The sequence below is a fragment of the Thamnophis sirtalis genome, unplaced genomic scaffold (assembly GCF_051295495.1).
Source record: "Thamnophis sirtalis isolate CommonGarterSnake01/CBP01778 unplaced genomic scaffold, rThaSir2_p1.2 scaffold_1, whole genome shotgun sequence".
Taxonomy (NCBI): domain Eukaryota; kingdom Metazoa; phylum Chordata; class Lepidosauria; order Squamata; family Natricidae; genus Thamnophis; species Thamnophis sirtalis.
In genome coordinates, this window is record NW_028261381.1 from 76842701 (window position 1) to 76867692 (window position 24992).

Here is a 24992-nt window from a genome sequence, read left to right on the forward strand (position 1 = left end):
CGCTCCATTCGTAGAGGTGGCCTTCAAAAGCGAGGAGTGGGAGGAAGGGCACTTGGGGTGGTTTCTCAAACTTTGAGTTGCAAAGTAATCTCATGGAAGGTTGAAATATAGGGGAGATTGTGAAAAAGGGTTAAGCATTTCCAACATATACTGTTTTTAAAAAAGTAAATAAAAAAGTGGTCTAATTACTGTCTAAAGTTGGATATTGTCACATACAGGAAAAAGCAAAACAAAACAAAATTATGATAGAACAACGTCCCATATTAGAAGAAAATGCTGTCTAAATGTTCCCAGTATGCCAAACAAGATGTTTTATAACCAAATGGACTCAAAACACTGCAGTTTTTTTTAATAAAGTGCCCTTCCTATCTTGATATTTATGCACAGTGAGACCTTTGTCACAGATAAACCTGGATAATGGCATCACTCTTACGTTGTGTGAGTATACATGAGCTGCAAGGCTTGCATTTTGCCATAGTATCATCTACAGCTCCGTAAATACTACTAGGGTTTTGACCATCTGCTGGGCACCAATATATTGAGGAATATGGAAAGACTAACCCTAATGAGATTTTCTGAAATGGCAGATACCACAGAGCAAAGTCTTCTTCCTTATCTACCCCCACCCCACCCTGTTATTTTTAAAAAGCAAAAGGCAGCAGTGTGTGTGTGAATGATCAGGCATGTACTGTATTACACAGAATTTACTGAACAGTGAAGTAGTTACTAAATTGTACTGAGTTTACTAAGATACTAGTTACTAAGGTTCTTGATAAATGACTATCAGACTTTGAAAACCTGGTATCACTGGATCATGTTCAACAATTTTGTTGAATTAACATTAACTAAAAAGGTTTTTAAATTTGATTTTGAATAAATGTGTAATTAATTGTTACAGTTTTGAATTTTACTGTTACTAACTTTCTTCCATCGTGCAAACCGCCCAGTCACATGACCCCCCCAGCCACGCCCACCAAGCCATCCCCACAGAACTGGTAGTAAAAAAAATAATTAATTCCACCACTGGGTGGGGGGCACTGAGGATCAGTTTGTAGCACCAAGGGGGCGGTGGACTGAAAAAGTTTGGGAACCACTGATCTAAACTATTGAGAGCTTTAAAAATATATGTTAAAACTGCACTTTTTGCATCCAGATCCAGGAATAAATAAACATGCATAGTGTATTCATAGATGGATGCAGTACGCTAAAAATATTCTAGAAGGTGTGTGTGTGTGTGTGTGTGTGTGTGTGTGTGTATGTTTGTGTGTGTGACCAAGGTTGGACAAATCAACATCTTTTGTAAAGTGACATAGCTTTGATCTGCTCTACTTTCCTTCAGAAAGGCCTGGTCATTTGCACAAAATCAAACTGATATTGTAACAAATAAAGGGACACTGATGGAAATGCTAAGATATTTTTTTTTAATCCTAAGCTTGTAATGAATTGCTAAGGCTTGCTACTAAATGCCCACAAAATGTGATTCCTTTGATCACACATCAGATAGAATGGAAAATTGGACATTTCTTCCTGCATGGAATGGGAGGGGGGAGGAACAGCTTTTGTCCCACAGATGGAGTTTACATAATGAGCAGAGGATGTGATGGCGGCTTCTGTTCCTCTGTTGAAAACTAATAATTTACTGGGAGACCCTCCATAATGTACATTTCTGATTCACTTGGAATGCTCAGTTCAGGAAATAGTATTTGAGATTACACTATTGGGCCTGCTGAGAGACAACATAGGTTTTTTTGTTTTTGTTTTTAAAAAGACTGTCTCATTCCATGTTGTTCTTATATGTTTTTTTCATGTATTATTGAGGCCAAATGAACAAGAGTCCTTAATGTGGTTTAATGAATTTTTAATTTTTTAAGGACCCATTTCTTCAATTATATCTTCCAGACCATCACAAAATTAGATTTCCCTGCTTATTCTTTTCAGGCATATTATATGAAATAATTCATGCAATCAGATGTCGTTGTCCATATGAATAGCCCAGGCAAGTCCCTTCAATTTAGCCTTACAGTTAAACATCTCTATGTCTTCTTTGAAATCCTTTAAGGGAGATGTATGGGGGGGGGGGGAGGATATACTGGATTTGCCACTTTACATATTTTTCTCACCCTGGGGGATGTGAATAAGAATGGATAACAAGGAAACATGGCTTAAAAGCTTATTTTTTTGATATCTGCATCCAGCACAAAATGATTATCCATGGCTTCTGGCAATGCCTTTTATATTGCTTCCACTTTGGATTTTTGAAGAATGAAAAAAGAGAGTCAGGCTCAATTTGAATGTGGGATTGGCATCTACTGGAAATGTTCTTCAAATAGGCAGAAAGCGCATGTTAAGGTTTGAAGTAGCTACCTCTGCCCTCCTGTCATTCGAATCTAATCTGCATTGGAAAGATGTGATTGGAATTAATAACAAAACTGTATGATATCTTTCCAAACCGAAAGCAGTGAAATGTCTTAGGGGGGGAAAAGATGCTATGTGCTTCAAAAATCAACATAGCAGGCCTGCCTCAAAGAGCATACACTGAAAAGTCAGAATAATTTTTGCCTCCATGATTCATGTTGGCATAGAAAGCGTGATTTAGGATAATGAATCAGGCTAGTTAGCTATGGATTTTATCATCTTAAATCAAAGAACTGGGTTTCAGTAACCAAGGTATGAGCCCTGCTACTTACACATGACAGTTCTAGGTTTTACTTATAATTTATATGATCCAAAACAGATGCCGTGCTGCTCTTACAACATGCTTTCCCCTTCATCTTCCAACTTATAAAATGGATTAGACAAAGAACCGTTCCATAACAGTTGTAGGTAAGCCCTTCTTATCACTTGCTGCAGTTTTGCACCCACTCCCGACATGAAATTTTTCATTGCTACTACAGTTGATTTGCTTGGATGAAGGAATAACAGAATAACAGAGTTGGAAGGAACCTTGGAGGTCTTCTAGTCCAACCCCCTGCTTAGGCACAAAACCCTATACCATTTCAGACAAATGGCTATCCAATCCGTTCTTTAAAACTTCCAGTGTTGGAGCATTCACAACTTCTGAAGGCAAGTTGTTCCACAGGCTAATTTTACTAACTGTCAGGAAATTTCTGCTTAGTTCTAGTTTGCTTCTCTCCTTGATTAGTTCCCATCCATTGCTTCTTGTCCTGACCTCAGGTGCTTTAGAGAATAGCTTGACCCCCTCTTCTTTGTGGCAGCCCCTGAGATATTGGAACACTGCTATCATGTCATCCCTAGTCTTATTTTTATTAAACTAGACTTACCCAATTCCAGCAACTGTTCTTTATATGTTTTAGCATATAAGGAAAAAAAAGGAGAGAACTGAATGACTGTCCATATCTGGCCAATGGGAGATAAATTGGCAGTCTAGTCAACACACTCTTCCACTTATTTTCCTTATGGAAAGGGACTTATAAAAGCTATCTACTCAAACGACTGAGAAGTTTGGGAAAATGAAAGTTCTAAGACAAGATGGGAATTCCTACCCAATGGAAACCCTCCTGTCCACAATTCCAGAGAGTTTAGGGTTAAGCCAAAACAGTGAACCTCAACAGTCTTACTTAGTCTGCTACCCAAACCTAAGTTGACCAGGCCAGGCCAAGTGGGTCAAGAGAGACAAACAGGATAAGACAACAGCAGGAAAGAGAGGCAGACACTCAGTGGCAGCCCCTTCATTCCTCCCTTCCTCATTCCCCTGCTGGGGTGGCTGGTTCTGATTATAGCTTGTTTGGATTAGAACAGCAAAGACCCTCTACTTGCTGGACACTGAGGATACCAAATAGCTTGGCTGTTCATCAGAGAAGGGGATTGGCCTGGGGGAGACGGAACACATGCCCCATTTCTCTATCCAAATTGGCACCCATACTCACAGATTGCCCAGATTGACATTAGTTGTTGGCACAAGGTCAGCACCAATTACCCATGCTAGTAAGGACAAATTAATTGCTATCAACAACTTTGCCAAACATTTTATGGTTCCACATCCATCCTTCACTTAGAACATAGAATAATGGGGTTAATAAAACTAACACCAATGCAATATAACAGTTACGAGTCAGTTTATGATTGGGGAGACCCAAGAATCATGTTGCTATCAATCAAGGCCTTACTGTGTTACTTCAAGCCAATTAGTGCCTTTCAGGAGGAGAAGGAGGAAAGGAGACAATGAAGAGAGGCCTCCTGTCTTAAGAGAGAGTCCTTAAAGGGAAGACAAAATGGAAAGAGAATGTACTCCGTACAATGTGCATCACTCCCAGCCAGACAGGAAAATCCAAGGCTGAGGGAAACTTTTCTTAGCACACTTTTTGTTTGTTTGCTTAAAGTCTGCTCTTTCATTTTCTAAAGTCAAGAGAAGCCTGTTGAAAGTCATTTCAGTGAGGAGCCAGTCGGAAATGAAATATAATGTTGCCTCACAAATGAGGGGATAAGATTGGCCTCAAAACATTAGGAGGCTCATTCTAGCATTCCAATGTTGGATGCTGGACTGAAGGTGTGGATGGCAGGGGGAAAACATGGAAAAGAGGAAGGAAATGTCTGTGGAGCAAGAAATATTTGCCCTGAAATCACAATTCTCCACAGCTTCAGTTGTAGAGGAGTGGTGGGGAACAAGCTGATTTTCGTCACCCTGGCCCCACAAAGCTCTTCAGACTTGCTGTGAAAATATTTACATTGAGTTTTCCTGATTGCTTGGGCAGTGGCTGCAATTACGCTTCCCCACCCCCCTTTAACTCACTTGCCACAGACCCAAACCAGACGCAATTGTAATAACTTGGCATCTTGCTGTGCATTTCCATTTTTTAACATTATACATGTCGGAAAACCTCTGTGGTATCAGAGCATTTTTATAAACATTTTCTTAGGTTTCTTTTTCTCCATCCCTTACTTTTTATTAGCCATCTCTGGGTTTTCCCAGAACCGTTCTTGATGTAATAGCTAAACACAGGAGATTTTATAAGAGATAAACATGCAGTTAAGTCCTAAGTATTGACGTTATTCATGAAGACAACCCTAATCTCAGTAATAGTTCTAACTATGCCTCTACATCCTTACAGTTGTTAATATAATAGGCCTGTCTTCAACTGGTTAAGAACACACATTTTCTACATATCTAAATTCTTACAGCCTACATCAGGGCTGTCAAACCCGCGGCCTGTGGGTCGGATGAATCACATGCTGACCCCGGCCCACACCTGGGGAAAAGCAAGGGCAAAGGGGGAAAAGTCCCAATATGTCACTTGACGCTGCCATGATGACACAAATTGTCCTCTGTGGCCTACATGAAGACATTATGAAGACATGAAGAGCCAAGGTGGCGCAGTGGTTAAATGCAGCACTGCAGGCTACTGCTAGATCAGCAGGTCAGCGGTTCAAATCTCACCGGTTCAGGGTTGACTCAGCCTTCCATCCTTCCGAGGTGGGTAAAATGAGGACCCAGATTGTTGGGGGCAATATGCTGACTCTCTGTAAACCGCTTAGAGAGGCCTGAAAGGCCTATGAAGCGGTATATAAGTCTACTGCTATTGCTATTGCTATTATATTCAATATGGCAAAAGCAAATAAGATGGATTCAAAAAGATGCAGGTGTTGTAAATTGTGGCAATGTGATATTACACCCAAGTTTTTGATATATTTTTTTAGGATGGTTCAATAATTTGGAATTAATAATTAAATAGAATATTCCATGATCCTCTATGAAGCTTCTTAGCTGCAATATCTCTTAAAAATTTTCCTCACTAGTGATTTACAGTAATGTTGGAATGGCTGACAACTGTCAATTTATCTTATCCTTAGTTATGATTTACTCAGTCATAGCCCATTGTTTTCCATTCTGCCAAACTCAGAAGATGGAGAAGAGATTCAGGACAACGCATCATAATTCTGACACTGATCTTTCTATCCTGATAAGAGCGGTTTTGGAAAAGATTGCAGCAAGGAAAAAATTCTGTAAAACAGACCTTGCTGAATTCTCCTTTTAAGATGATCAGTGAAAAAATTGTTTGACTTTCTAGATACCTATCTGAATCTCTTTGATTTCCTGGAGATGGCTTAAAAATAGGTTCTGGATTGGGATATGATTTAAGAATCAAACAATTTGAAATCCTATGATAGCATAAATAATAGAGAGATGTTAGAAGTACATTGAATGTGCCTTTCTGAGAGAAGAATAAAAATGAAGTGTCATGTCTCTCATCGACATCTATATATGAAATATTCTCATAATGAGAAATAAGATTTGAATCTGTTACCATAGTTTAAGATTACAAAATTGGGAAGGAAATTAAATCCAGTGACCTGCTTAGAAGAAAAATCTAAATGAAAACATCCCTGACAGAGGTTATCTAGCCTTCTATGAAAAACACCAATGAAAAGAGGCCCATAACCTATTCAGTCAAGATATCAACTGTTATGCCCATTGTTGAACAGCAATTAATATTAAGAATGTTTCCCTACTGCCCCATATTCATTCCAGCAACTGAAATCTAAGGAATTAGTTTGGTGTAGAGTTTAAGGTGTCAGGTTAGAAAGCAGGAGTTGTAAATCCAGAGCCATGAGTTCTAGTCCCACCTTAGATATGAAGTCAACTGGGTGATCTTTCGCAAGATTAAGAAGCAGGCAAGGGCAATCCACTTTAGAAATCTTGTCTAGAAAAGTGCAAGGACTTGTTCAGATAATAGTTAGGTGTCAACATTGGTTCCAAGGAACCAAAAAAAATCAATAAATCTATTATTAATTTGCTATAGTAGAGACTACAGTAGTTCTCAATCTTTTTCTGTAAGACATGCAGTTAGAGATAGCTATAATTTGTCATTTTTTGTCATTTATTGGACATTTATAGGCCGCCCTTTTCCCTGAGGGGACTCAGGGCGGCTTACAATCAAAAAGGAAAGGGAGTGTAGGACAATACAAAAGAAATGTGAACAAAATAAATTAAACAGTAAAACTCAACATTCACTCAGCATTCTCCTTCAGTCTTCTCTTCTTACAGCTAAACATTCCCACTTCTTTCAATATCTCTTCATAAGACTTGGTTTTGATTCTCACTGTTACCTTTCTCTAAACCCGTTGAAATGTATCTGAATTATTCTTAAAATGTGTGGATATAATAATCAAGAGGAGACTGATCAAATCACCTCTTGCGATTTGGAAACTAAGTTTTAACTGATACAACCTAAACATGCATTTTTGCATGCATATCAGCCTGTTGACTAAGATTCTGTTTTTCAGCTAGTAGTCAACTATTATTTCATATATTTTGTCATTAATACTACTGTCAAGCCAGATACAGCCTTATCTATATTTGCACATTTGTATATTTCCTAAATGAAAAACATTACATTTGTCTCTATTAAATTTCATGCTTCTATTTCAGTCCATTTCTCTAACCTATCAAAATCATTTTGAATTTTATCTTGATATTCTGAGACATTAGCTATCCTACCCAATTTTGTGTCATCTGTAAATATAATAAGCAATCCCTCATCCAAGACAGTAATTAAAAATGTTGAAGAAAAACAAGGCCCAGGAATGAATCCTGCTAATTGGATACTTTTAATTGTCATGCCAAACCATTCCTCATTTAATTAGCTTGCTAAATCAAAAAGTTACAAAATGGTAATGTCAGATGCATTTGTCAAATTACATTAGGTTTTTTGCATTCCCTCAATCTACTAAAATTACTTGTTGACAAAGAAAAAGAGATCCAGGGGGGAGCGGGAGAGAGAGAGAGATGGTTAGTGTGGAAATAATTGCTACTGTCAAATCTATGCTGATTTCAGGTAATTATTGCATTTTTTTCAAGGCGGTTACAATTTTGCAATCTGTTCTTGCTTTATAAGACTAAGATTTGTATCATACCTATCAATTCAGAAGACCTTTGCTAATAGGTATAGGACAAATTAGAAGTGTATGGTAACAAATCTTTATCTCTCCACTGGATGGGACTAGCATAGCACATTTTGGTTTACCCTAGCATCATAAAAATATGCAACAACAATAATTGCCTTGGTTCATCACCATAATCAAATCTGCATATACTTTGACACAACCTCAGCATTCTCTTCTTGATAATCAATCACCGGCAATTGGATAGCAACTTCCTCAAAATGATCTTCCAGTATTTTTGCAAATTCCAACCTCTATGAATGTTGAAATATGATCACATAACCACTCTTTCCACTATCTAAAGCAAGCTGAGTTACTAGCTGCTCCAGTGACTACATTTGAATTATGCACGAAAATGCTGTGGGAATGAAAATCAGTTTCGGGATCCCAAGGCATCTGTTTCAACTTTCCATTTGGATATGAGCCTGTGTATTGTATACTACAGTCTACGCCTAAACAATTCAAATTATCATGGTACATTCCCAAGAAATTCTGGAATTGTAGTTTTGTGGGATCTAACTTAGCAGTGCTTGAAATAGGTAGAGAAGAATACTCAAACTCTGAATGATAAGCCTGAAACCACATCTTTTGAATATTACTAGTGAAGGAAGGGAAGGGGAGGAGAGAGAAGGGCAAATTTCCTTATCCTGGTTTGGCTAATGGCCACATTTTAATCTTATTAATTAATAATACTTTCTATTATTATATTTTATTATTAAAAGAATAATAATTATTCTATTATTATGGGTTACTATTGTTCCACAAGATCACAGGGAATGTAACAAAAATCACCAAAGGAGCAAGGACAAAATGAAGGTCACTATTTTCAATCAGAATACAGCTAGCCTTCAACCTGTGACAATATTTGAGCCCAGAAGTATGGTTGTAAATCATGCCAGTTGTTAAATGGATCATCATGTGACCATGCCCAATTTTATGACCTATTCTGCAGCAGTTATTAAGCAAACATGGTCATAAAGTGAACTCCACAGTTGTTAGGATAATGCCACAATTGTTAAGTGAACCCACAAAACTAATTTGGGACATTACAAATGGTTATAAATCCAGATCAGTTGCTGAGCACCCAAAAAGTGATTACGTGGCTGCAGTGGGTGGGGGTTGAGAACAGCCATCAAAACTATGAATCTTGGTCATAAGTACCTTTGGGTCCATTGTAATTTTGAACAGTCACTAAACGACCTGTCATAAATCAAGGACTACCTGTATGTTAACCAGTGGTGGGTTTAAAAATTTTTGGGAACCTACTCTGTGGGTGTGGCCTCCTTTGTGGGCGTGGCTTGCCAACCATGTGACCTGGTGAGAATGGCTTGCCGGCCATGTGTTTTCCCTCCCTCCCTCCCTCCCTCCCTCCCTCCCCCCCCCCTCTCTCTCTCTCTCTCACACACACACACACACTTTCCTTCCTTTTGTCTCTCTGTCCCTTTTTTTCATCTCTCACTCTTTTTCTTTCTTCTTTCTTTCTTTCTTTCTTTCTTTCTTTCTTTCTTTCTTCCTTTCTCTTTGTCTCTCTCTGTGTGTCAGTCTGTGTGTGTGGGGGCAGTGGTGGGTTTCAAAAACATTTGGAACCTCTTCTGTAGGTGTGGCCCACTTTCTGGGTCCACTGGTGGAACCTCTTCTAACCGGTTTGGTAGATTTCACGAACTGGTTCTACCGAATAGGTGCGAACTGTAGGAACCCACCTCTGATGTCAACTCTACTAGAAACATAATGCATAATGTGCTTAGTTTCTGCATGCAGAAAACTGTGCCATTCAAAAACCAAGAACTTCCCACTGATTTATTTATTTATTTATTTATTTTTGCCTATACAATCTTGGAGGACACTGGAAATTGAATAAATGTGTCAGGATTACTCTGTGTAATTTAGAGGCTGTGGGATCCTCAGCTCCTGTTCAATCTCCTTGTTCCCTAATTTGGCAGGCATGAAATACAACTTTAATCCGAATATGAAGGAATAGATAAAACAATTCCCAGGGAGATTGCTTTAGCTCCTATAATCCAAGCACTATTTATAAATTCCCTTGGGTTTTAATTGGAAGTTAGAATAACACAATGAAACTGGTGAAAACTTTCCCCTCTCTCTAGTGTAGCCATGTTGTCACCTATTTTTACAGGAGACTCCCCCCTCAGTGTTTTTCCTCTGAAACCACATCTCCATGTGACTGCTACTGATATTGCCTGAACAAACAAGCTCTTTTGAATGGGTTCTCATTGTTTCCTGCGGTTTCAAGGCCAACTGATGTGGCTAACGTTTACTATGCAGTTATTTTAATCACTTTCAACAACCCAGATTGCCATAAGCCTGGAGTGCGCTGGAAATTGCCCTGATAATAACCTGGCATTACTGGATTTCTTCACAAGCCCAGACTATCATATAAAACAAATGTACACATTTAGGGTGTAAATGTTCCTCCTCTGCACACTTATCCGACACATTTAAAGTAACCTAGACAGCTTCCTTACACAGGTATTACAAATGCAGTGACCACGGGAATACGTTCCCCTTCAAAATGTCAGTCAAACCACATGGAACAAAACATTTCTTTTCTTATCTTTTTTTTTTTTAAAAAATTATTAGATTTTTTTTTATCCCTTGTTTATTACTTTATAAGTAATTCAAGGCAGTGAGCAGGGGTGAAATCCAGCAGGTTCTGACAGGTTCTGGAGAATCGGTAGAGGAAATTTTGAGTAGTTCGGAGAACTGGCCAATGCTACCTGTGGCTGGCCCAAGAGCGGGGTGGCCATGGGGATTTTGCAGTATCCTTCCCCTGGAGTGGGGAGGGAATGGAGATTTCGCATTCCCCTGCCATGCCCACCAAGCCACACCATGCCCACCAAGCCACGCCCACAGAACTGGTAGTAAAAACATTTGAATTTCACCACTGGCAGTGAGCATATATAATAGTCCTTCCTCCTCCTCTTTTCCCCTCAACAACAACCCAATGAGATGGGCTGAGCTGAGAGGGAGGAACTGTCCCAAAGTTACTGAAGCAATAGAACAGCAGTCTCAAAGCTCCACTTTCATAGAGTCACGTTCTAGGCTCTTCCACATAGTGAAAAGAATTGTACTACACTCAAAGGTTAGCAAATCTTGCCTAGATTAGGACAAGCATAATCGTATTTATTTTACTGACCAATTCTTAAGGAGGAAAAGGATCGTTGCCTTTAGTTCTATAGGAAAGTTGAGTTCACTGGGGATGAGAAAGAAAGTTGCCAGCTAGGCCAAAATCACTTATGGGCTGATTTGTAAGTAACATCTTACAAAGCACATCTCTGCCTTACTTTGCTTTCAGAAGACCTAAATGTCTTCTGGACAATCTTTAACAAAGTCTGGACAATCTTTAACAAAGTCTTATAACCCTATTGTTTTCTTCACCTAATGATAAGTGTGATCAAACTGGAATAGTTTGATCTTTAAACTTTTTTTTTTTTGCTTCCCATTCCATGACTGAAACAGAGCTAGAGGCATGGTCTCATGTTTATTGATGGTGCTAGATAATGAAATATAGATTCAGCCAAAATATTAGTGATGTGTGTTACCACTTTAACACACAGAGTCAGCCAGAAATTTCCGATACAGGGAGAGAATGGTAAACAGGGAACTGATTAATAAAATAAATAGAAAATGCCCTTGAAAAGACAAAGGATGTGGAAAAGTCAGATAAGTTAAACATTAAAAAATAACTCTGCTGTCAAAGGGACAAAGAGAAACTCAATAAAAGCTATTTTTCTGTATTTCAGAAAAATTCTGGCTCTACTCCCAATAGCTTCTCAATTATTTTATTGCGTCCTGACTGCTACTAAATGATCAAATCTCTCTCTCTCTCTTTCCATTATGTTGTATCTTATCAACTTCTCTCCCTTTTTACTTTTTGTGAGCTGTGCTGACAATTTGACAGAATCAGTGAGCTGATGCCTTACAGTGTGAAGACTTTAATTCACCCTGGAGCTCCTCAGATTTCTTGGAGCATAAATCCCATTGTTCCTATCCAAAGTAACTAGAGGTGCTAGATGACCCTTGATTTTGTACCTATCAAATGTCTAAAGATAAATGAAATGTTGCAGTCTCAGAAACACATTGACTTTTCTCTACTTTTCTCTAACCAGCAAAAAGATAATGTACACCTTTTATCTAAAAAGAGCCATTAGGCTAACTAAGGAAATATCTAAACAGAGACTTGGTACTTGTGGGAGACCCAGAGAAAACCTTGGACTGAGATTTACGAACACCTGAGTTGGTAACTGCTTTTGCTACAACTTCCCTGTTTATACTGAAATATTGTATGTTTTTCAGGGGAAATATGAACTCCACATTTTTTTACTTACATATAGGATTGCATTGGTGGTGACTTATTGGTTTTCAGTCTTCAAATCCCTTCCCCTGAGGCAACATGTTGAAGTTATGGTAGATGTGGGAAAGTAGTTTTAAGGTTCACAATGAAATGTGATCTTTTCCTTACAAAAAAAAATGAAAACCCATGAAGTTGACGACATTCCAATGTATAAAAAAAAAACTTTTCCAAAGTTAGTCTAGCATGTTTTATTTTATAAATATGTTACACAGTCTTGAATTAATATGGCTTGGAGCCATGAATGTAATTTGGAATCCATATGACTTCATTAACATACGATATTGGTTGGAGCGAACCTGTTACAAAAACACAAACATTTTTTAGCTTTCCTCATATCCTGAAAAGCTGGTATGCATCCAGTTGTACATGATGCCACTGGGAAAAGCAATCGGAAGTTTAGGGGGAGAGACTTTATTACAATATTGAAAACATCTTATTATTTTACTTTCTCTTTTTCAATTGGAGCCAAGGAAGTGATAAATTAGACCATCTGTTGGTTTAGGGATGTTTTTATTTTTATATCATCTTTTTTTTCAACTCAAGGCAGTGAATATATACTTTCTTTCTCCTATTTTCTCTGCAACAATAATTTTATAAGATGAGATAGGCAGAGAAAGAGTGATGGGCTTAAAGACACCCAATCAGATTTTCATGTCTAATATGGGACTAGAATTCACAGTTTCCTGATTTCTAGCCCAGCATCTTAAACACTGTATCAGAACGATTCTCTAGCTCTAGCTGATTGGCAGGATAAAGTATTCCAAGGTTCACATTGCAACTTGTCCTGGATCAAGAAATCCTCATTCTGAAGCCAAGAGTAACAATCTGGATACATCTTTGGACCAGCATTGTTTCTAAAGTGCCCCGATGACTTTTACTATGTTTTAATTATTTGTAAATGTAGAATAGAATTCTCACTTGACATATAACTTTTTATGGAAAGTATGAGAAAAACATAATTTGATATATCCAACAACTTATTTATCTAGTCCATTCCTGAGCAGGGTGGAAGCAAAATTAATGTGTAGCCATTTCTTTATGCAAGGATTATAACTGAAGAAATATTTTACTACATTGCCTCTCATAGGATGCACCCATCTGGATCTTGGGAAAATAGATTGATTATTTTTCTTCATCATCCATAGGTCATACCATTGCGGTGAATGTATTTATTTGTTTAGAACTTGAATTTATTGTCTCAGTCATGTTTGCTCAGTGACCACAGACAGTGTTTGAAAAGGTTCTTGACTACTTAGCAAAGCTTCATAACCCATACCTCTTGCCTGTGGTAATGTAATACATTCTGGTATCTTTGGTACTATAATATTGCAATTTTTTGTATGCAAGTCCTATGTGGATAGTATAGTACTGTTTATGTCCTTCCCTGAGGCCAGTCTGCTGCCTTATGAAATAGAGAAAGATACTTTCCATAGTCAGTGTTGAAATTAGATTCAACTTCTGCATAAGAGTTTGGAGATGGAGTTATCTTGTCTTTCTCCTCAAGCATGTTTTTAGGTATTACCAACCCAGTAAATTCCATTCATCATCACAGTATGTTGGGATTACTTTGAATCTAATAAGGTTAAAGAGTTTAACATGTTCATTTATTTATTTAGATTAGTGTCATCTATTTATTTCTTTAATGACTTGTATGGCACCAAATCGGTTAGACATATCATGGTGTCGGGACAGTATATAATACAATAAAACATTCATGGTAAAATAGCAATTTGGAAGATAGTGTATATGCATAGAGAAGAAGAAAAAAATGACTTTTAAATCAGTGCATAAAGTTTTGGTTACTTAGATGCCCTAAGAAAAAAGAGAAAGAAAGAAAAATAACTTTTTACCAGCTTATCTTTTCTGTTCTGTATTTTAGCAAACATAGGGAGTGTCTTCTTAATCCCTCCCACCCCAAAAGCTAATGGCAATCCTCCTTCTCTCTGTCTCATTGACTGGAAACCATACATGTGGATGTCTCAGTGAAAAGGCTGAGCTAGTGATGAGTTTCACTTAGATACTTTAGTCTTCTTGCCAAACATGTTTTAGCTCTCTGATGATTTTGCAACCACCCCCACATAGCAAAAGGATTGTGTAATAGATGGAGGCTGGTGTGTCTTTCTCTCTTGGGGACTTTCTCCCTCCCACCACAAAGCCTGATTCACTTCCTCCCTTGAAGTTTCCCTTACCTTGAAACACTTCCTTTTTGTGGGGAGCAGATGAGTAGCTCCCTGGTGTCTTCTTAGCATGGCTGTATATTTACTGCAGGGGTTACCATGCAGAGTTCCCCCTCCCCAATGTCCATTTCCTCATGTTTTACAGCACATTGAAGTTTCCTTAGCAATTGAAAAATACTTTATTTTGCAAGGCATCTGCAATGAATATTCATCTGTTACTGCTATAAGCCACCCCGAAAACCTATCCCCGTTTCTTTTTGCAATTACAGGGAGAGGACAAAACCATTTCTGTCTTTTGCTTCCTCTAGCAGCAAAGATGGAGAGAATGATTGAAGGATTCCTTTTTTTACCTTCACCATAAGGATGGTATCAATAGGGGGTCATCTGTAGCTAATGGGCCACGATCGTCTGCTATCTGGACAAACAAACAATAATAGAATAACAAAATTGGAAAGGACCTTGAAGGTCTTCTAGTCCAATTTACCTTAAAGATTAGAGATTGCAAGGTATTTTATATGAAGCACATACAGCTTTCACTTTGCTATTATTACCCTCCCATAGAATCTGATTCTGCCTAATGCAGAACCACCTTTAATCCTCCTCCTTTACTGCAGCCCCACTTTTCTTGGGTGCTGCCAGTGTGACAATGAATAAGAGGCAATCTTATCAAGATTGAATGATTAGGACGCTAATCATTGCTTCATCTGTATCATGGTGAGAGGCTCTATGGCAGTATTATGGGTGTATGGGGTATTCAGGGAGGGGTAGCACCTCTGGTGTAGGGGCATGTCGTCTTCTTTTAGGGCAGCTTGTTTTAGGGTAGCTTTTGGGGCAGCTCATCCACCTTTGGTCCCCACCTGTCACTCAGCTCTCACCTGTGGCTCCTAGCACTGTAGCATGTGCAGTGGCAATATCCCGGGCAACAGCTTTATCAGGCTGGCCAAACCAGGTTGAGAGTAGCCATTGGGTCATTGACCTTCAGTGAGATAGAGACTTGTCTATCCCGAGCATGTGAAGACAGATTCTTGAGGATTGAATGGATAAAAGCTACTAGAATAGGACAATGGTCATGAAGGCGGTCTCTGCAAGCAACGTGGTATGCTAAGGGCACGGCAAGACACAAAAGACGCCCTAGTCAACCGCTGTGCCCAGCCCATCTCCAACTGTCTTGACTCTTGTCCTGCTATTGGAGGAAGATGGAATCTGGGAAGAGAGAGTGAGGCTGACTCTGCGCACCTCTCCCTCAATTTAATCCAATTCACCTGCAAGTCTTGATATCCCCCCAATTAGATGCCAAGGTCCTATTCAAATATGATGGAGAAACATCATTGCTGCTGGAGTAATATTAATCTCTACCATGACAATAGGCCATCATCTAAGTACCTAATTTATCTAGATGAGTCCCCCTCCATCTCATCCCATGCAGGTGTATTAGCCCTCTTTATGACCAAACTACATTGACCATACTGTGTAAGAGTTATGGACCGTTTAATCTAGCATCTCCAGAGGAGAGTAGAATGAGAAAGACCATCCCGGATACTTGTTTCACATTGTATTAAATCTCCCTGCCCCCACCCCTGAAGATTAGACAAGAGATGAGGGTACACTCAGAAGAGCTTTGTTTAATCTGAGCTGAAGCAGGGAGCAAAAGATCTGAACTAGAAGTCTTACTCTACATGTAAGTGAGAAAGAAGGAAAAAGGAGAAAATAATGGCTAATTGGGCCCAGGTGTATTTTACTCTTACGGAATTAATGTTTCCACTGATTTGTCTTCACTATCCCAAAGTTCCATTCCCAAACCTCTTGATTTTTCCTTGATCATAAGTGTTCCATAAACTTAGGGAATGCATGTGCTGGGAAAAAAACTATTGGGTATTTAGCTTCATAAGCTGTCTAAAAATTGAGACAGGGGAATAGAGTTAGAGGGGGTGATTGAAATAAATATCTCTGTATTTTTACTACTACTCAGGTGGGAACTAGATAAATTACTACAGCCCATTTACCACACACCTTTAACATACTGCATGGTTGGCTTGTTTATGTGATTCTAAATCATGATTGGTTTATGGTTGGATTAATTTAAACTGTTTTGTTCAACTATGGGTTAGAGTGTTGGGTGAACACAACCCCAATCTCTACAGGCTGCATTGGCCAGTTTTCAACATACTGTACAGTCTTCTGCTCCTCAACACTCCTAGTTGTGGCAATAACGATGCTAGTATAATTTGTGCTGTCATTTTTTGAGCTCAGTCCTCACCTCCTATCCCAGACTTACCATGCTTACTATGATACTGCCATGTTTCAAAACTTTTTCTTGTCACCAAAGTCAGCTTTTCACATTCCTCTCTGCCCCTCCTCAGTTTGCAATGAGTCCTGTTGCATACCAGTCTATATTAAGAGCATGGTGACTGTTGGACCCTAGTTTCATTTCATTCCCATCTTTGCTGGTGATGGCTTGATACTCTGGTTTCAGCCTTTAAATGGATAACTCCAGGGCAATTTTTTTGAAGTCAGTGAAATTGCTTCAGGCTATATTTTGAAAGTAAATTGGATGTTATTTGATGAGGAATTTGAATATTCTGTTTGAGACTAAGGATAATACTTGCTCTAACTCCAGGGAATGAGGAATGGACTGTTAACCCTTTGTAAAACATACTCAGCCTGATTTTTCTTCCCTACTCAAATCTAGAATCCAAAGGATAAGTTGATATATTGAGCCCAAAATATGGTGTCATGCAAACCAAGAAAATTGGATTGGTTTGATGAAATTATTAGTTAAAAATCACAAGTCTTTGGATTTGCCACAGAAAATGATGGATTACTAGTTTTTATGCAACAGCCTTCTTTAAATACACAAATGTTCCTTGATGTGCAGTTAGCTGAATTTGTCATTATTAGACTGAGAGATGATAGGAAACATAGCCCAAATTATCAGATAGTCAATACAGTGAGCTGCTACAAAACTGAAAATTGGAAGTATCAATCCTTCTACCACATCCTCAGCAAATATTTGTGAAGATAAATTCTTCTTATAGCCATTAAATCAACTCTATGGCAAGGTTGGATTAAAAAAAAATCTTCTGTGTTAACTTTTCAACACAAAATGAGGCTATTTGTTCATCTCAGAATAAAGAATTTGATTTTTCTAGATGTCTATGGAGATTCTCAATCGTCCACATCATGGTTATTTGATTTCTCTAGCTGTTTCCTATGGGACAATCCTACAAATGGTGTTTGTTTTTTTTACTACACCTACTTTGGAAGTTCACAGGGAGCAGTGGCTGCATGAATGCGGAACACATCCATTCTGCATCCATTCTACATAAGCACGTATGTTAATTCACAGACCTTTGTTGAGCCTTTAAATTCTGCACAGAAGTGCTTCCTCTGCAGAAATTAGGGAACGCTGCCCAATAGCCCCAATTTCAGCAATACAACTGAAACTAGAATAGTTTTCTGTTAGTTCCAATCTTGTCCAAAGTTTCAGCAGAATCTGGTGGAGTTGGACAGGCTTACATCAATGCATTGGAAGAACTCTATGGAACATCTTTAGATGCTGCTTGGTTCTTAAGAGGATGCATCTTTGATCCAGCTTTGCATTCTTAACAAGTAAACTTTGGATTTTGTCAGGATGAAAAATATGTAGCTTTGATTTTGACAAAATTGAGACGCCACGTCTGTGGGTTTTTTTTAAACATCAAAATATTTCTTTGTCTCTTTCTTGCCGGCTTTCCAAAAACAATCCTTTTCTTTCCCTAGATGTTTCTTCTCGTTTGAGAAGGAGGGCGTCGAGGTGAAAGAGGGGGAGTATTAGAGCGCGAGTGGGATAGCGGGCTTAGAGAAACAAAAGGAAACCAGCTGCAGAACTTCCTGAACTGGGGGAAAAAGAGTGAGACGGGAGGGAGAGAAAGAAAGAGAAAGAAGGCAGGGAGAGAGAGAGAGAGAGGAGAGAGAGAGAGAGAGAGAGAGAGAGGACAAGTCAGACCATAGTAACTAACAAGACACTTAAAAGCTGGGGAAGAGATTGGGGTGGGGGTGGGCAGAGAAGAAGGCGGGTTCGCAAGCCGGAGTTCCGTCCCTGCCCCGCATTCATTTTCGCCCACCATGACCAGTGCGATCTTGAGGCGGAATTCCAGCAAACAGGGATTGCAGAATCTCATAAGGTAAGTCCTTACCTGTCCGTAGCGAAGAAAGGGGGGGCACTGTTTCTTTGTGTGGAACGAGGGACTGTAGATCCCTCGCCTTCCCTCCGCCCACTCGAGATTCTCTACGTTGGCTAAGAAGGCTCCCCAGTATCTGAACTGGGTCCAGGGAAGCAGTTCCGTCGCTTTGCAAGGCGGCGATGTTCAGCCTGTGGCAAACGCATTCCTGCAGGCAGGAAGAATGGACATCGAGGCGCGGCGAGAAAGGGGGTGCGGGAGAGAGAAAGACATTTAGGGATGGTTTTCCCTGAGACCCCCCTCCCCTAGAGAATCGTTGCTTGGCCTTGGCAATTGAACTGACCCGGCATTTGGAGCGAAAATCGTGATGGGAGAAGGAAGGTCGACCTCGCCCCTAACGTATATATGAAGGGGGACCTGGGAGAGTCGGAGCTGGAGCTGGTGGTCGATGGCTAAGCTCAACAGGGAAAATCCTTGGAAGAGGCAGCATTTTATCCATTTGAAAGACGGGGTTTTCATCCCTGGGGAACTCTTCTCGGGAACCGAGATCGATTTCCTTTCCAAGTGAGACAAGATGAACTGGAGTTCTCTTCCGAGACATCTTTACGGGCGTCCCGCAAGCCCTGCGCGCTGGAGGAAGTCCGAAGGAATGTAACAAGTTGCCCCTGAGCGCGCAAAGCTAGGCGCAGAGGGGTTGCAAAGTTAATTTCAAAAGAGAAAAGGGGCGGAATAACTGCCCTACGATTTACCTTCATTGTAAAGAGAAGGGGTAACAAGGGGCAGTTGTTGTGCCTTCCTTTGGGACCAAGATTACAGATATTCCTGGATAGTGACCATTTACGGTCACTAGTTTGGGGGCTTCTCTCTCCCTCTCTTGCTGTATATTTGCGTGTACACACACTCACTCTCACACACACACACCATTGTCTAAATCTAAGAGTGCATTAAAAACCCCAAATAAACAACAGATTTAACAAGCTTACTGCATAGTGGTTATTGGACAGATTGAACAGGGACATTTAATAGAGAGTTCATTCATTTCTTATTGCTGGTTAGTTCCATTAATTAATGTTGACCCAGCAGGAAGCCCAAATATAAACTGGGGGGGGAATTAATCACCTGGTCCAGGACAGAGAAGAATAATGTATGTCCTGGGATTGCTTCCAGCACCCTCCCCATCTTCAGCCCCCCCCATCACAACACAGTTGGCTAAGAACACTGGGAATCAATGGGGGTACCCATCTGAAGTGCACCAATTGGGACAGGCTAATTAAAACAGTTTGACCAGGCAGGGCACAGCAGATGGCCAGCTATTGTATGGCAAATCACTGCTTAAGCATGTTTCATTTGAAAGTCAGCGTTTGTTTGGAAACATTGACAACATGGCGGAACTTTTACATATTTATGGAAGTATGAGAAGCTTCTTGACCATGTGGGGTGCCTTTGAGCAGTGAGCATATGGTTAATGGTCTTCACACCCAGGTTCTCACACAGTGCCTGGACACCACTGATCAGGCTGGTTACAAGTTACTCTACTTTAACATCTCTTTCAAAGAGTATCCAAAAAGAAATTTGTTTTTGTCAAGGATGACAGTGCTTCCCCCTCCCCATCCTCCTCCTCCTCCTCCCCCTCCCCCTCCTCCTCCTCATGTTTCTGTAGCCTCAGTGGCTTACAAAATGAAAAGAGAAGTGTGCATCCTGGCCAGGAAAAAAAATAAGTATAGTGCTGAGGGATGCAGCTCTGTGAAAAAAAGATTTATCTGAGCCCATCCTCTAGGTATTATTCCTCCCTAGGTAGCGTTTTGTCTTTCTATGTGTATAAAAGTATTGTTTTTCATTTGTCTAGTTATGCAACCATTTGTTGAAAATAAGTAATCAACTGCATTAGAAACCCAGGCATAAAATAAATACTTGTGATATTGATTAATCTACTCTTTTTTTTTCTGAAACAAGTTTTAAGTTGTTTTAACATTTGCCAGAAGTTGGATATGGTTTTTTAAAAAAAGTTTTAAGTTCCAGTTAAATCAGTGGGCATCTGTTTTAGAATGACCCTACTAAGAACAATGGGCTTACTCAGACAAATGCATGTTTTAGCTTCTAACCAATGTTTAACATTACACTCTTTGGAAGATTTATTCAGACATATGCTAAGTGGGATTTATTCTTATATAAATATGTATTGGGTTGCAGTCTACATTTCACTGGCTTGTTAGCATTCCTCCTTTTGTCTGGACTGTGGCCAAGATTGTTTTTTTTAAAAAAAATATTCATACAGGTTTAAAAGACTAATGTGAGGGAGAGTCATCCTTTCCTCTGTATGAAACATAAAAACTACTAAGTTATATAGCATTTTTATTTTAGAATTTAAAAAACACACTAGAATTACATTAGTGTTATCTGGACACATGGCTGTCCAATCCAATTCTAGCATGCCAGAAAAGCCAAAGCATCATTTGTGGAAAATTAAGCAGGTCTCATCAGGTAGCAATACTGGTAAAAGACTAATAGATTATAGATTCTTTGTATGGATTTAAAAAAAAATCCAGATTACAAAATAGCATACAGAGTTGAGAATAAGAAATACTTTGCTCTTTTTACCTGCACACACACACCAAATTAGAATATGCTAGGCTGGGTGATTTTGGACTAATAATCTGGATGATTTGCCTATACTTGTAGTGTATACTTGTATACTAATGTGAATATCATTGTGGATTCTGAAAAGATGGAAAGAACGTATTCTGTCTCTGATTTTTTGAGACGTCAGCCAAGTGAAAATCCTTGATTGCTCTGTAGTTCTCCTTCTGTCTTTCTTCTTCTGGTAAAGATTCATCTAAAACAGTAACGACACCGCTGATCAACAGCTATAAAAATGATATTCAGACGGTGTCATAAGGCACAATTATCGCTTTTAATGGAGACGGTTCATATAAGCATATGCAAATGAAGAATGAAATCACCAAATGATCTGTTCTCCCATATTAATTAGCTCTTAGTTAAAACAAGTTGACCAAGAAACTAGGTGATGGATCAAGTAGGTTGATGAATAAGGAACTAGTGGCCAAAGGGCTGCATACACTCTTTGGAAAACTTCCAGGTCTCCACATCAGAATTTCAATCAGCAAATAGCAGCACTAAAATTTCCTGATTCTTTAAGTTTATTTATTTAGCTGCCCATTTCATATATGGCTGCCCATCTTGTATCTCTGAGTGGCATGCAAACTAATGGTACATTAAAGTATCCCCCCTCCCCAAACGAAGGGGGGAAACAAACCCCAATATTCATTCCCCCCCCCAACTCAATAATATTGCCTCAGTGCCTGTTAAGACCTTCAGGATATAGTATAAACAACCTGCCATCTTCAAGCTCACGGTTTTCCCAATGTTTAACCAAAGTTAAAGTCTGTGACTGCCTTTTTCAAAATAATCACTTGACTTGATAATTCAGTGTTATCTGGCTTGCATAAACCGTATCTAATCGCCCAGTTAGGCCCCTTTTCCCACTTTAGAGCCATACACATTCAACTGGGAGCCCTCTCTGGAGGGAGGTGAAGTAAGCAATGGGTAGGCTCTGGAAGAGAACTGAGGAGAAACACCCATTCTCTCCCTAGGATCGTGATGACGAACCTATGACACATGGCGGAGCCATTTCTAAGGGTATGTGAGGCATTGCCCTGTCAGCTGGCCAGCTGATTTTCAGCCTTGATTTTTGACTGTTTTTCGCCCTCCGGAGCCTTCCCTGAAGCCTCAGGTGGACAAAAAACCACCCAACAGACAAAGTGGAAGTTCGGGAATGGACTTCTGGTTTGTGTGTTGGACTGCTTCTTGTCCTCCCCAGGTTGCTAGAAAGCCTCTGGAGCCTGGGGAGGGCAAAAAAAGGATTTACTGGGCCCACCAGAAGTTGGAAAATGTGCCGTTTCCAGCCTCTGGAGGGTCTCCGGGGGGGCAGGGGGGGCATTTTTGCCCTCCCCGAGCTCCATGAAAGCTGTGCACACATGCGCAGGGCAGCAGGGGGTGGGTGGTCACGTGCAAGTGTAGGAGGCATGGCAGGGGGGCATTAAATTATGGGGGTGGGCATATGAGCGCATGCGAAGTGTGTTTGGCACCCGAAGCGAAAAAGGTTCACCATCACTGTTCTAGGACCTCTGTTTTGTCCTTTGTTTTTACAATTTTATTTTGTAAATTCTCTTTTATTGCTCTCATCTACAGGCAGCAACCCTCTTATGGCATTTTAAAGACACACATTTATTCTTATGATCAGGATGGGAAGCAAAGTGTTGACAGCAAACGCCTTAATGGAATATGTCTAGACTCTTCTGACATCGCTGTTTAAAAAAGCAAGGCTTTTTTAGAAACATACTTCTGAATTGAAATGCATCTAATGCAATTCATAAAACATGACAATCACATGTTTTCCAAACAAGAGCAGTTTTTCCATATGAGCTTTTATAATGTTGCCAGTTGAGTGTAGCATTCTTATACCACATTTGTACGCTACTGTATACAAATCAGTGGAAATGTTTTTATCTGAAATAAGAAAGCCATAGTGATCATACATAACCCATCATTCCTTTTTTGCAGGGTCAGCAAAAGTTTGCAAAACACAAAAAAGAATGAAAAACTGGTGGGCAAAAGAATTTGAAAGCAGGAAATAAGAGGAAAGGAACTATGGCTACACCTAGTTTACACCAGGTCAATTTAAGCTGTTCTTGCACTCATCAAGTTCTCTATAGTTTATGCTCTCGTCCTCTCTATAGTTTATGCAATGCCTTTGTTTTTTCTTAAATGCCTCCAGGGCAAGTGCTATCTTTGACAAGATTAAAAAAAAAAACACCATACCTCTCAACCCTCTTCCAATCTTCATTTTACTCATAGAAAACTTTGACTTTTCTTCTCTAACAACTGGCCTGGTCAGTTGGGCATGGGGTATTTTAGAAACATCCATCTTCTTATCCATCACTTTTGTAGAACAGATCTCATACTCTTTGTTTCTTCTTTGCTACACTTGTTGCCACTACATGCACTTGATCAGTTAACTGTCTGGATGTCACATTGCATTCCCCTTCTTACAACAGCCTTGGGGAACACCTCCTTGGATTTTATAACTGGCCTATCATGTCTCAGAGGTTTGGATGCTGTTCTGATGATAGTTGATCTCTTTTCATTCTGTTTCGTGGCCTCCCCTCCATCCCTGAAGCAGTTTGCCTACTCATTTTGCAACTTTTTCAGAATTACAAATGAGCCAATCTCTCATTTGCAAGAGAGTCCCATGTGCATGGCGTATTTTTGGAATTTATTTTAGCAGTTTGGTACGATCTTCCATGTATCTTGTCCCCATCATAGTCATACAGAGAATATGAAATCTTAAGACAATAGCTTTATTACTACATAAACTGCCATAAAAATAGTTGGCCTGATGTACAGTATGGCTGAGTTCACTTATAATAACTCAGTTTATGCTCTTCTACTTAGATGTCATTGTTTCAGACCACTTATGACTACCATCTATTTCTGCTGCTGAACACTTACTGGCTCTCCTCTGTTTTAAAGGCCTCTTGTTTTCTCCAGAAACTTCAAGCCTTTCAGCATCTCCTTAAGGATGAACTGGACTACACAAAGGATTTCTAACAATGATGCTCTGTTGAGTATCACTTTTAATGAGGCCCACCATCACTGTTAGAGATCATGTTTAGCTTTCTAACAGGTTTCTCCCATCCAGTTATCATTAACCAAAAAGATGGAAGATGAGAACCAAATTCAGAAATGGAAGAGAAAATGAGCTGGACCGGGTATATTTGGAAAATCAAGATTCATTGCCAAAATCTCGCTTAAAGTTTGTCAATTTGAGATATGCATCAACTTCATTTTACCACAATGTTTTCTGTCTTCCTCTTCTTAATCTTTCTTCATGTATTTGTTTTGCAGTTGGTCCTCATTCATTCTACCAAACAATCTCAATGTATAATGGAATCATTAATGAAGAATTATTTTGATAGAAAAAATGCATACATATATATGGCTTTTATTCATACTTTTAAAGACATTGCTCTATTAGATTAGAGAGCTTGATCAACAGTAGTAAGGGGAAAATATATTAAAATGCCATCAAAAGCAGAAAAAATATTGTTACTGTATGTTATTTGCATAAGAGAGCTCTGAATGCATGATCAATATTGCAGCTAAACTGATTAGAATAACACCTTGAGATATAATCAAAATTAATAGTTAGAACTATTTATATTTTTCCAGTTTACAACTTTGAAATTTGAAAAGTTACATATGTAATTACAGAATGTAATTTATATTGAATTTTTCAAATGGTGCTTCTATATTAAATCAAACCGTTGAAACATGGCTCAAAAGTTATTCTGGCTTGTTTAAAAT

At 39.2% G+C, this 24992-nt stretch overlaps 1 protein-coding gene across 5 annotated transcripts in view; it reads left to right on the top strand.

Moving 5' to 3' along the window:
* The window catches only part of LSP1 (lymphocyte specific protein 1), a 105435-nt gene that overhangs the window by 19112 nt on the left and 61331 nt on the right, over positions 1-24992 (top strand). The window contains exon 1 of one of the 5 annotated variants that reach the window (XM_087716706.1): positions 18445-18611. The exons of the other annotated variants lie outside the window; for them this stretch is intronic. Within the exon in view, the coding sequence (XP_087572832.1) occupies positions 18553-18611 (59 nt within the window). The 5' untranslated portion in view covers positions 18445-18552. Of the gene's footprint in view, positions 1-18444; positions 18612-24992 lie in introns of those variants that run through there. 5 annotated transcript variants of the gene reach the window in all.